General features: G+C 49.6%; 1 protein-coding gene across 2 annotated transcripts; it reads left to right on the top strand.

Annotated features, from left to right (window-relative positions):
• The first annotated feature begins 1,053 nt into the window (after positions 1–1,053).
• Dhodh (dihydroorotate dehydrogenase (quinone)) lies at positions 1,054–12,972 on the top strand. 2 transcript variants are annotated; one of them, XM_008834939.3, is made up of 9 exons: positions 1,054–1,200; positions 3,633–3,845; positions 5,650–5,849; positions 7,616–7,698; positions 10,231–10,418; positions 10,938–11,051; positions 11,698–11,851; positions 11,983–12,142; positions 12,632–12,972. In XM_008834939.3, exons 1-9 carry the CDS (start codon positions 1,141–1,143, stop codon positions 12,684–12,686), a joined length of 1,227 nt encoding a protein of 408 aa, XP_008833161.1. In that variant the 5' UTR covers positions 1,054–1,140; the 3' UTR covers positions 12,687–12,972. The 2 variants fall into 2 exon arrangements, with proteins under 2 accessions (XP_008833161.1, XP_029420281.1); XM_029564421.1 differs by having other exon boundaries at positions 10,219–10,418.
• The last annotated feature ends 319 nt before the right edge of the window (positions 12,973–13,291 follow it).

Here is a 13,291-nt window from a genome sequence, read left to right as displayed (position 1 = left end):
TTGAGATTTCATGGGTTCAGCATCCTTGTCATGCCTAGAAGACACGATCTGGCAGCAGGCATCCTGGTCCTCAGGTTCTTAAAAATCTTCCCGCCCCATCTTCTGCCATGTTTCCACAACCCCTTCCTGAGGTGTAGGGGTTGTGTTGTACTTATACGAATTGGAGCTGGGCACTCCACAGTCACTTATTCTCGGCATTTTGACGAGTTGTGATTTCCGTAGTTGCCACTGTTTGTTGCAAAAAAGAAGCTTCTTTGATGAATGGTGAGAGCTACACTTATCTGTGGGTATAAAGAGTAAGTTCTTAGACTATGGTTAGAAACTGTATTGGTTTAGGGAAATGGCAGTAGTAGGTTCTCCTCTAGAATCTATGACCTCCAGCTACTGTAGCTGGCTGTTTACAGCACTAGATATGAATTCCCTCCTATTGAGTGAACCTCAAGTCCAATTAGACAGCTGTCGGTCATACCCAAGACAATAGCGCCACTACCGCAACCCTAGGGATGTCTTCCCAGCCCGTAAGATTGCAGTAGGACTAACGATTATTTTTTCTCCTTTGGTAGCTTAGTTTAAAAAAGACAAGTAGAATTCTTATGTACTTATGGTTCACATGTTGACACTTGTACACCCCATAAAATGTAATTCAGAATTTTTCTGCTGCAGGAAGGGGCTCACGAGGTCATACTGTTGTACTGGCATAAAGACAACTATGAGGGACCCCTTAGGCTGCAGCGTCCCTTGTTTCCTTCCGAGGACCAGGAAGCATTCCGGTAGTGCCCAGTACCAGGCGCTGGGTCCGGGGCTTCGACTTCGGTTCTGCAGACCTCGGACTGCTCCCCACTTCAGAAGCTTCTGGAAACCATTTCCTTGCCTGGAGCCCCGGCTCCACACAGACGCCCAGAAGAGAGGCAGCAAGATTCAGCACCAGCACCGAGCGAAGCCACACCAACCAGCAGCCCAGACGGCCCCCAAGGCGGAAGGGGCGTGCATCTGGGTGGTGCGCCCGCGCCCGCAGCCGTCCAATCAGAATCTAGGGGCGGAGGGACCCTTCGGGTCACCCAGGTGCTCGTCCCGCCCTCCGGCTCCCTGCTGGGCCTGGCGAGGCCGGGGAGGTGGGTGGAGCCGAGGCCACGTCCTCCAATGAGGACGAGGCAGAGGCGGGCCCACTGGAGAAGGAGCATGGCGTGGACTCACCTGAAAGTGAGTGCGGGCGATCACGGGGTGCGGAGGCCGGAGGACCGGGTGTGGCGGGAGAGTGGTAGGCAGGGTGCGTGTCCGGCGGAGGCCGCGAGGACGGGTTCGCCCAGCCTCGCGTGCTGGATCCCAGGCAGAAAGTAGTAAGAGTGAAAGGGTGGCCTTCCGGTCGAGTTTGGCAGAACTGGAGTCTCGTGACCCGATCTTGGTTGCGTCCGGGTCTGATTTGGAACTGGTGCTAGGATGCTCGTTGCTTGACCGGACAGGCGTTTCGGCAGATGAATACGTGGTTTGCGATACACCAGCAACTTGGAGGGGGTCCTTGCAAGCAAAGCTGATCACATCGTTTACGTCTTTGTTTAGTGAACAACCCAAATCTTTATTTTGGTTGACGCGCCACACATTTCTAGTCTCATTTGAAGCGGTGCTTTTACCCCTTACCCCCATTCTCTGCCGCTTCTCGGTTCTTTCGGCCACCTTCTCGTTAACTTTTGTTTACCCTTTGAAGGTGAGTTTTAGGTCACTTCCTCAGGTCCTCCTATTATCCCAAACAGTACTTGTTCCAGCATGCCAGTTTTCATGGCTCCATATTTACAGGTCATTATTTGTCTCATGAGATTGCACTCGCCGTGAGGACAGGGACCATGTCTGTTTTGTTTGCCTTCGATGAACGCATTAACGACTTAGCATGTGGCAGTGTTAATCACCAAAAAGGCATGCATGGTGAACCACTTTTGAGTTGTAATAGTGATTCTCCACTAAACAAGACAGAAACTTTTATATCACAACTTTATATATATATATAACACTTCTGGTTAATAACGTCTATGTATAATTTTAAAACAATATCATGTCCTACCCACAGCAAAAGGAGAAATTAAAAGAAAACATGCATTTCAATATGTAAATATTGGAACATAGCTAAGTAAGATGGCCAGGTGTTTAAATCGCTACTTAGAAACAAATGTCACAGGTGTGCCTTGGTAAACAAAGCACTGTACCCTTTCTGATAGGGTTTTAAAAATGGTAACTAATTCTTGGTTATTTTTTATATCCTTCAGTTTACAAGGTACCTGTTGTTCTAAGTTAGGTTTCCATTGCTATGATAAAATGCTTTGACCAGGGCTGGAGATATGGCTCGGTGGTTAAGAGCACTGGCTGTTCTTGTAGAGGACCCAGGTTCGAGTCCCAGCACCCACATGGTAGCTAACAACTATCTGTAATTCCAGTTTCCGGGGAATCCGACACCCTCTCTGACCTCCATGGACATTGCATGACATGGGTGCACTTACCCACACGCAACACATTTATATATTACATATAAAAACAAAACGAAACAAAAAAACGCTCTTACCAAAGCAAACGTGAGGAGGAAAGGGTTTCTTTCATCACTGAAGGAAGCCAGGGCAGGAACCTTGAGACAAGGGCCTCTTCCAGGTGACGGTCCATCACTGAGGGAAGCCAGGGCATGAATCTTGGGACAGGAGCTGAAGCACAGACCACGAAGGAAGGCATCTTACTGACTTGCTTCTCTGGCCTGTGCTCAGCCTCTTTTCTTCTGTAACCCAGGACCATCTGACCAAGGGTGGTACTATCCACTATGGGCTGGGCTCTCCCACATCACTCAGCAATCAAGGAAATGCCTCACAGATGTGCCCACAGGCCATCCTGATAGCAGAAATTTCCCAATTGAGGTTCCTTCTTCTCAGGTGTGTCAAGTTGACAACTGACGCTGTCCAACACACCTGTACTCCTGGAAAAGTCACAGTATGCATGTAAACTATGTGGGAGATAACGTTTATGTGGTGAAATAGCATATGCCTCTTGACTCATATAATGCACATTTTCTAAAAAGTTTATTTTTGGTTTGAGTGTTTTGCTTGCATATATGTAAGTGTACCATATACATGCAGTGCCCATGGAGATAAGAGGGCACCGGATGCTCTGGAACTGGAGTTAGGGAGAGTTGTTAGTCACCATGTGGGTGCTCGGAATCAAACCAGGTCCTCTGCAAGAGCAGCAAGTGGTCTTAACCAGGCAGCCATTTCTCTAGCCCCAATACAAAGTTTTTTTAACCACATGAATATTAGTAGCATGTTCATATATTATACAGGGCAATTAGTTTGTCAGCATCAAGCAAAGAAGGCTATTGTGACTGATTCGAATATACCAGGTCTTTTTAACATTGCTCTATCATTAACCAGTAAAAACTGCCCCCTCTGCCTGCTAGGGGGCAATACTGCCAGTCTTGAAACCCTCTGGCTACTATCCTTGGAAAATCTTCAGGGCCAGAGCCTGTGTGTGAGTGGGGTAGGAAGTGAAGGGGGCAGTGTTAGCAGGGGAGGGCTGTTATGTCTTCCTTCTGGGTAGAAGTGAAGGATCAGGGAGGGTGCTGCAGCCTGGTCTGATGGAGGTCCTAATGGACTTTTTTTTTCCAGAAGCGGGCCCTGGATGCAGTCATCATCCTGGGGGGTGGAGGACTTTTCTTCACCTCTTACCTGACAGCCAAGGGAGATGAGCGTTTCTATGCTGAATACCTGATGCCAGTCCTGCAGGGACTGCTGGACCCAGAGTCAGCCCACAGGTTGGCTGTTCGCCTCAGCTCCCTGGGACTCCTTCCTCGAGCTACATTTCAAGACTCTGACATGCTGGTAGGTGCTCCTGGATCACCTTGTGTTTTAGATTTGGGTATACAGAGGAGGTCAGATCCCTAGTACTTCTCAGTTGGGACTGAGCTTTTTAAAACCAGAGCTCCAGGAAATGGAGGTAGATAGAGAGTAGGTCAGTGACTTGCCCAAAGTGGCACAGCTAGGAGATAGCAGAACCAGGAATCAAACCCATGGAGTGTGGCTCTGGCATTCAGCACGGCTACCATGCTGCCTTGCTGAGGTCCCTCTGCGGAACAGAGAAGTGAGCTGGAGCCATTAGACAGTTGGTGCGTGCAGGTGTGTCCTGCTATGTTCTAGGCAAACACCCACCACAGCCTCATTCAAGCACTACTCACCCCTGGGCTCCCCTGCCCCCATTGCTGTGCTGTGTGATGACTGAAGTGAACTAGGAAGGCACACAGCCTCCCAGAATTTATACCTCACATAAGCCTTGGCATTTTTATACTTCTTATCAAATGAGGTTAGCAGCAATTTGAATACAAAGACCCAAAGAAGAGGCTGTCAGACTTCTTTGTGGGAAGGGTCACTGTTAGAAATCAGGGGCCCTTTTCCCTTTTGTGACAGGTCTCTTGTCCAGGCTGGTCTTGAACTTGTTGGCTCAAATGATTCCCCAACCTCAGCCTCCCGAGTACTGGGATCAGTATGTACCACTCCGCCCAGTGGGCCCTACTCCTTAACTAACAGCTAGGCCGGTGACACTGTCACCCCATTGACCTTTCTAGTTTGTTTTTTTAATTAAAAATTTTTTAATTTTTATTTTGGGGGTATGAGTGTATTTCCTGCATGTCTGTAAGTGCACCCATATCGTTCCATGCCTGCGGAGGTCAGAAGAGGGCGTCCTGGAACTGGAGTTGTGGATGCTTGTTGACAGCCATGTGGGTGCGGCTCCTTGCTCTTAACCCCTGAGCCAGCTGAGGATTAAAATCTTTCTAGTTTTAATTCTTCATTGTTTCCTAACTCATCAGTTCTTATTCATGGTTAGACTCTCCTGCGGGGGTGGGGGGGGGTGTGCTTTTGAAGTGTTCAGATGCTCTGGCCTCCTGCCCTATCAATTTAACTATAATTTCAGAGAGGCCTGACAGCTGCCTTCGGGCCTCTGTGTACAGCCAGAGTGGAGAGCTGCCCCCCTCAAGGAAGCCTGTTATAGCCACTTCTTGCCTCACTATTCTGGGTGCTGCACGCATGTTCTTAACTTCATTGTGCTGTGAGTGCCTTTCCCACCTCCTGCTTCCAGGACCACGTGGCTTCTCCCTCAGGGACACTTGCCTTGCCTGACCTCTAAGAGCTTGTGGAGCCAGTACCAGAGTCTGCCTGCTGTCCTCCCTCTAACTCCCCACAGAGCCTGTGGTCCGGGCTTCTTAGAGCTGGGGAGGAGGGGTCAGCCAGGGCTGCTTTGTTAGGATGATTATGGAGTCCGCTCATTGATACTTCTGGTGTTAGAGTAGTTGACCTAGAGGCCGACACCAAGGACCCCTCTCCTGTCCAGGTTGAGTAGATAGGATACATTGTGGTTGGAAAAGATGGCGTCTGTCTCCTGTTTACCTGTTGTGGGAACACTGCCTCCTACCTTGAGGTCTCGTGGTGTCAGACTCCAGTAGGCATCTGAACCACCTGCAGAGCCCAGATCAATTCCTCAGAGTGCCCTTCCTCCCAAAGACCCCTATTCTGTGGGCCTAGTGATGTTGAGCGTGCTCCTGGGGAACTCCAAAGTAGGATGCTGGGGGACTCATTGTTAGAAACATTGGTGTAGCCTTGTGTCCCTCTAACTTTGTCTCCATCTTCCCAGGAAGTGAAAGTCCTGGGCCATAAATTCAGAAATCCAGTAGGGCTTGCTGCAGGCTTTGACAAGCACGGGGAAGCAGTGGACGGACTTTACAAGCTGGGATTTGGTTTTGTTGAGGTAGGAAGTGTGACCCCACAGCCTCAGGAAGGAAACCCTAGACCCAGAGTCTTCCGTCTCACTGAGGACCAAGCTGTCATTAACAGGTAGGTCATGGCCTAGTGTGACAGGGACATATGTCCTGTTGGAGTCTCTGAAATAGAAGCTCTGCCCTGTGTTTTTTCTCATATAATATATAGACATTCTTCTATTGTTTGGAATGTTCAGGAGTCCTGTTGAGCATCTACCATGTACTAGGCAAAGAGCTCCAAGCCAGCCTTGGAAAACAGCTGTAATTGTTTCAGTGTGACAGGTGCACACACCGAGGCTCTGTGAGCTGACCGAGCTAGCCACAGGGATGACAGCAGGAAAGCCCAAGAAGGCCTGGGCTTGTTGGCTTTTGTAGTTTGTTATTCCATGGAACTTGTCCATCGCTGGCCTGGAGAACTATAATGTGAGTCTCACGTGTAATTTAAAATATTCCAGAGACCTCCTAGGAGAAATTACCGATCAGGTAGCTTCCTCTTATTTGCCTCCAGCACCAACATGCCTCTTACCTGCAGCACGTCTCACTGTGGACCAGCCCCAGTTCCAGGGTTGAGGAGCCACGTGGGGTCACAGCTCTGGTACCACACAGGTGACCTTTGCCTTCAGCGAACAAAAGAATTTAGTATTCAACATAGACAGCTGCTTTTAGGAGGGGAAGTCCTTCCAGACTGTAAAGCCCTACCCTTTGTGGTCCTGGGCAATTTGTATTACATCAGACCCAGAAAGGGAAGGCTCAGTACTTCCCACTAGCCAAATTTTAGGAGCCACCTTGGAAACTTGGACAGCCACGTGGCTTTGCCTCCTGCTCTGGTGTGCGTGGTCCAGGAACCGGCCCTGCAGCAGACATCAAGCTACACTGCGGGCGGCGAGCAGTAGCTTCAGGACTGGTCACACCATACGTGTGTGTTTTGATTTGGTTGTCACAGGTGGCCTCAGGCCCAAGGGTGATGGTGCTTGGTACAGTCCTGTGGGTCAGGGAGTGGAGGAGAGGAGCCCACACTCTCGGCATTCGTACACTTAGCTTCCGTGCTCTTGATGGTACATGGTGTGTATTCAGTGTTCACATGATGGAGGGGTGAGTGCGTTTCTGAGGTCAGCAAGTCCATGTGCCACTGTGTCTGCTGTTTGCCTCTCCCTGCGAACAGCGAGGTGACTTAACCAAAATGTATTGCTTTTCTTGTTGCTGCCACAAAATGCCTGACAAAAAGCCATTTTAGGAAGGACGGCTCTATTGTGACTCACCGTTTCGGGTGCAGTCCATAATGGGGGCAGGACATGAAGCAGCTGGTCACATTGTGCCCACAGTCAGGAAGCAGAGAGTGGTGAACGCTGGTGCTCAATCCCCTTTCTCCTTGTTTTTTTTTTTTGATTAGTTACTTTTATTTTTTTATGTGTATGAGTGTATTGCCTGTGTGTAGGTAAGTGCACCTGTGTTGCATTTATAACAGAGATCAGAAAAGGGTGTTGGATCCCTTGGAACTGGAGTTATAGGCAGTTGTGGTCACTGTGTGGGAGATGGGATTTGAACTCAGTCTTCTCAAGGGCAGCCAGTGCTCTTAATCACTAAGCCATCTCTCTAGCCCCACACTTTCTCCTTTTTATTCAGTTTGGGACTCTAGCCTATTGGTTGCTCCTGCCCCCATTCATGATGTGTCTCCCTTACTCTTTTATACCTTTTTGGAAACTGTTTTATAGATACACTAGAGGTGTGTTTGCATAGTGATTCTAAGTCCCATCAAGTTGACAATGCAGATTATGGTCTCAGACCCTTTTCTAAGACATCGCCTTCTAACTGCACCCTGTCCCCTGTGGTATGTGTTCTTAGGTACGGATTTAACAGCCATGGACTCTCAGCGGTTGAACGCAGATTACGGGCCAGACAGCAGAAGCAGACCAAGCTCACTGCAGGTAAAGTGAGGTGCCTAGGAGGGCTTTCTTCCTCTATTAGAAAGAAACATGGGGGAAGCATGGGCGCATTCCCAGAGAACACATGACATCAATTAGAAAAGAGCAAAGGAATTCAGACTCCTCTCCTAGGGAGAACTACCGGCTTCCACCACAGCCTCAAAGGTTTGAACTGAATGTCATAATTCAGCAAAGCCTTGCTGGCCTGTGGTGCCCATGGTACTTGAGTTGTGTCAAACCTCAGGGGGCTTGAAGGTAAGCAAAGCATGTGTGTGAGTTGTGTCAAACCTCAGGGGGCTTGAAGGTAAGCAAAGCATGTGTGTGAGTTGTGTCAAACCTCAGGGGGCTTGAAGGTAAGCAAAGCATGTGTGTGAGTTGTGTCAAACCTCAGGGGGCTTGAAGGTAAGCAAAGCATGTGTGTGGCATGTGGGAAGCTACAGCCTGAGCAGGACCTGAGTGCCGTCTTCCCACATCCTGCCCTGTGTCCTGTCTACTTCATTAATTCTGGAAGAGCTAAAGTGGGGAGGGACAGCACTCCTCCTCACTGGGACCTGGTGTCAGCATCTGGTCCGTGTCAGTTTCAGAAACACTGCACTTCTGATGCTGCCATGGAGATGCTCATGTTTGTCCTCCCTGGTCTGCTCTGCTGTTCCTGAGGTGCATTTTGGGGTTGTACCCCTGGGAGTTGGCATCCTGCCCATGGCTTCCCAGGTGCCCTCTGGGTTGTAAGAGGCTGCAGCCTGGGAGGAAGAATTTCGTTTTCCTTTGGAGGGCTTAGTCATTAGATGTCCTGGCATGAGGAAGCCAGTGACTTGTGCATTTATTTGAGGAAAGGAGGGAGAAGGGATGAGGCATTCGGCAAGTTCAGATTGTGAGAACAGGACGTGGCATGTTTAGAACCCCCTGGCTTTAACCGAGCCAGACCCTGCGTGTGATAGCTCTGCAGAGCCCTGATGTTCAAGGTTTGTGATTTTTCTCCTCTTGTCTTACAGTTTTTCTTTTTTTTTCTTTTTTTTTTTTTTGGACAAGGTCTCCCTGTAGCCCCAGCTGTCCTGGAACTCACTATGTAGACCAGGCTGGCCTTGAACTCACAGAGATCCACCTGCCTCTGCCTCCCAAATGCTAGGATTAAAGGCGTGTGCCACCATGCCTGGCTACAGTTTTTCTTTTTAATGCCTGCTGCACTCTGTGAACTAGCTTTATTACCTGTTCACCCTACCCGCTCCTCACCCTGAGTTTGCCCTCACATTTGTTGGAGTCAGACAGAGTCCTGTGCCTGCGCTTTGCCCATGTGTATGTGCTGGGCACCAGGAACTTCTTGCCAGCACCATGTTGAGGGCCGTGAGTTGGTAGATGTGATGATGTTCTCTGGGGAAAGGGCCATTCAGCCATTCATGACTCCAGAATCTTGCCAGGGTGGCTACATGGCCACTAATGGAAAGTCCAGTACTCTCATGAAGTGCCATATGCTGCGGCCAAATGGTCCTGGCTTGAGCTAGACTTAGGAAGCACCAAGACCTTGTTATAACTGATGTGTGTGTGTGTGTGTGTGTGTGTGTGTGTATTGCCTGCATGTAGGTAAGTGCACCCATGTCATGCAGTGCCCATGGGGAACAGAAGAGACTGTCAGATCCTCTGGAACTGGAGTTATGGACAGTTGTTAGCTGTCATGTGGGTGCTGGGATTTGAACCCGGGCCCTCTGCAAGAACAGCCAGTGTTCTTAACTGCTGAGTGGTCTCTCCAGCCCCTCCATTAACTTTTTAAAGCTACTTTTCTTTTGGTGCTGGGACTTGACCTTGGGAACCATGTATGCTAAGTCTGTGCTCTAGCACTGAGCTGATACATCCCTAGCCCTGCCTGCTTTTTTTATTTTTTATTTTTTTAATTATTGTTATTATTATTATCATTTTGGTTTTATTTGAGAGAGGGTCTCATGGAGCCCAGATTGGCCTTGAGCTTGCTTTGTAGTGGATTGTACTCGATCCTCCTGCCTCCACCTTCCAAGGATTAGGATTACAAGTGTGTGTCACCGCTCACAGCTTCCTGCCATTTTCTGTAATCACTAGTATTTACATCTCCAATTTCCCACTTTAATTTTTAAAAATAAAAAGTGTAGCCGGGGGCTGGAGAGATGGCTCAGCGGTTAAGAGCACTGACTGCTCTTGCAGAGGACCCGAGTTTGATTCCCAGAACCCACATGGTGGCTACGAACCATTCTTAACTCCAGTTCCAGGGGAATCCAAAGCTGACCTCCACGGCACTGCGCAACACAGGTGCACTCACAAAGATGCAGGCAATACACTCATACACATAAAATTAATAAAAAAAAAAAGTGTAGCCGGCTTGGTGGCGCAGGCCTTTAGTCCCAGCACTCGGGAGGTAGAGGCAGGTGGATCTCTGTGAGTTCAAGGCGTCTTTGTCAGCTGGTCAGGAAACTTTAGGTTTGGGAACGGGTCTCGAACTCCAGTCTAACCTTTCTTCAGAATGTTTCCCACAAACTCGGGGGCTGCACCCCTGACCAGTGATGTTTACAGACGGGCTGCCTCTGGGAATAAACCTGGGAAAGAACAAAACATCGATGGATGCTGCTGCTGACTACGCAGAGGGTGTCCGCATCCTGGGCCCCTTGGCTGACTACCTGGTGGTGAATGTGTCCAGTCCCAACACTGCTGGTCTGAGGAGCCTGCAGGGAAAGGCTGAGCTGCGCCGCCTGCTGACCAAGGTGGGTCATTACACAGTCCTGTCTCTAGCCAGCTTTCCTCATTCCTGCCCATTTTTCAGGATGAAATGTCAGCACCTCCAGGAGAAGATGTTCTTCACACCTGGCCAGTTAGAAGTCCTCACCACACCCTCCCAAAGCACCCTGATCTCTCACTGCCTCCCCACCCCATATACAACTGTAATGATCTCTTCAGTTATCTATCCCTGCTGTTAAACCATAACTTATCACTTTGCTCCTAGCATGTGGTGCATGAACTGAATAACTTCATTGCGCAGTACTGTGACACTATTTCCTTGCTTTGTTTTTTAGGAACAAAAGTCAAAACCCTTAAGCTGTTATCTGATACTAGTTGAGATCCCTTGGTTCAAAAGAACTGAGCCGAATCCACATTGATGGGGCCCTGTATACCTGATTTCAGGGGTCTGAAGTCACTCTGCTTTAGTTGAAGTGTATGTGAAAACACTGACCTGCCCCACTGGGCTGTGGCCTGGGGACCCCATCTCTGGCATGTCACCCTAGGTGCTGCAGGAGAGGGATGCCTTGGAGGGACTGCAGAAGCCAGCAGTGCTAGTGAAGATTGCCCCTGACCTCACAGCCCAGGACAAGCAAGACATTGCCAGTGTGGCAAGAGAGGTGAGAGTCTGGGTGCCAAGGTAGAGTGGGGGCAGCCCTCGCTGTCCGTAGAGGCTGTTTGGCATCCTAGGAGAGCTCAGAGTGGCATGGTTGATGACCTCCTCTCTGAGGTGGGAGGCTGCGGGAGTGTCTGTCAGTATATAACTTATCCAGTGGTAAAAAGGGATGCTTGAAAAACATACTTGATGAATCCTTCTCACGCCCTCTCTCCTTATCTTCATCCAGCAAGCCTAAAGCCTGTGTTAACCTCTGCCAGCCTCAGCTGGGACTAGACTATTCTCTGTCTCCCTCCAACTAGTCTCAACACCAGGGCTCTATGTCAAAGGAGAGTAGTGGAGAAACATAGGAGCCCAGAAGCCCTGGGTTCAAATCCTGGTTCTACCACTTATTCCCTGGGGGCCTCAGACACAGCACTACCTGACAGCTTGTTGTAAGGATTAAACCCTGTTTTAGGAATGTGGTGGGTTTAATGTGAGATGGATGTGTCATGTTGAAGCTCATTCTGATACTGCCCCCAGTTAGAGACCTGAGACCTGTGAGGGTCCTACTTCTGCAGAGCAGGTTCCTGGCCTGGCGGCTGCCTCACAACTCCAGGGAAACTTGTTTATTTCAAGGGTTAAGTCTTTTTCTCTGTCTCCCACTGTAGTTGGGCATCGATGGATTGATTGTCACTAACACCACAGTGAGTCGCCCTGCTGGCCTCCAGGATGCTCTGCGCTCTGAGACAGGAGGGCTGAGTGGGAAGCCGCTGCGAGATCTGTCCACTCAAACCATCCGGGAGATGTACGCCCTCACCCAAGGCAAGGCTTCCTTAGACATGTGTGGGGCTCTGCTCTTCCCTCATGCAGGTCGCTGGGATTGAGGGCTGGGGCCCTTTGGAGCCCTGGGTCTCATACCTTCCATGCTGGTGTGGCTGTGTGCTTCTCCGCAGGCAGGATTCCCATCATCGGGGTAGGCGGTGTGAGCAGTGGGCAGGACGCGCTGGAGAAGATCCAGGCCGGGGCCTCGCTGGTGCAGCTGTACACGGCCCTCACCTTCCAGGGGCCGCCCGTCGTTGTCAGGGTCAAGCGTGAGCTGGAGGCACTCCTAAAGTGAGTGCAGCTGCAGGTGGCTTGAGGAGACAAGTCAGTCAGGAGACATGATCAGAAAGACTGAGTGAAGCCCTTCCTCCTTCATTGCTCACTCCCAGGAAGGGGAAACGCTGGACACAGGGGGATTTCTCATCTGCTCCTTTGACAAAGGACAAGAAGTGCTGAGGGACTTCTGGATTGACTTAGGCAGTGGTGGTTACCAGGCAGGTTTGCCACATACTCAGGGACGGGACTGAGGAATCCTAGCCAGGTGAAGCGGGGTAACACATTTATGTTGGCTCAGTGTCAGGAAGCTGGCAGGACATAAAAACAGCTCCCTTCCTACTGGGCGGATATACCTGCAGGTCTCTGGGCAGAGTACAGGTCACCAGGTGCACCAGGTGGGACTGGTATTCAGCGGTAAGCTCTTGGGCTAGTGTCCCTTCCAACAATGAGGTTGTGGGTGAATGCAGCTTCCTTCAGGCGCAGACATCTTTGTGTTCCTTCCAGAGCGCAGGGTTTTAAGACGGTCACAGATGCCATTGGAGCAGATCATCGGAGGTGATGATGCCTGTCAGAAGACCCATCTGGAACCTTCTTAGCAACTCAGACGAACCTTGTGACTGGGTTGTGAGAAGAAGGATCTCTCTTGAGCCATGTCCCTTGAACTGTGGCTATGTGGGATTGTACAAACCAGTCATGGGCATCACCAGAGTCAGCAAAGACTTTGGTTAGACTGAGAACTATACCATAACTTTCTGGACCTAAATTCTGGGATCCTTCAATATCTTAAGGACATTGACTATTTGGGGGTAAAAAGTCATAGAAAAAATAAAACCATTTAAATCATGTGTTAAAATCCTGTCAGTTTAAGCCAGGTGTGGTGGTACACACCTTTAGGCCAAGCACTTGGGAGGCAGAGGCAGGCGGATCTCTGTGAGTTCAAGGCCAGCCTGGTCTATGTAGTAAGTTCCAGGCCAGCTGGGGCTACAGGGAGACCCTGTCTAAAAAAGACCAAAAAAAAAAAAAAATAGTAATAATAATAATAACATAAAAATTTTAAAAAGAAGCCAGGCATCCTGGCACATGCCTTTAGTCCCAGCACTCAGGAGGCACAGGCAGTCGGATCTCTGTGAGTTCAAGGTCAGCCTGGTCTACATAGTGAGTTCC

This window comes from Nannospalax galili, unplaced genomic scaffold (assembly GCF_000622305.1).
Source record: "Nannospalax galili isolate Female #2095 unplaced genomic scaffold, S.galili_v1.0 scaffold56, whole genome shotgun sequence".
NCBI lineage: Eukaryota > Metazoa > Chordata > Mammalia > Rodentia > Spalacidae > Nannospalax > Nannospalax galili.
The sequence above is the reverse complement of the archived record's forward strand: the minus strand, read 5'-3'. Positions and strand labels throughout refer to the sequence as shown.

Excerpts from the sequence above, each read along its gene's own strand:
- Dhodh (XM_029564421.1), top strand. The coding sequence starts at position 1,141 with ATGAGGACGAGGCAGAGGCGGGCCCACTGGAGAAGGAGCATGGCGTGG. Across the intron at positions 7,699-10,218 it reads GCAGACCAAGCTCACTGCAG|TGATGTTTACAGACGGGCTG; the intron begins GTAAAGTGAGGT and ends ACCCCTGACCAG. Across the intron at positions 11,052-11,697 it reads TTGCCAGTGTGGCAAGAGAG|TTGGGCATCGATGGATTGAT; the intron begins GTGAGAGTCTGG and ends CTCCCACTGTAG.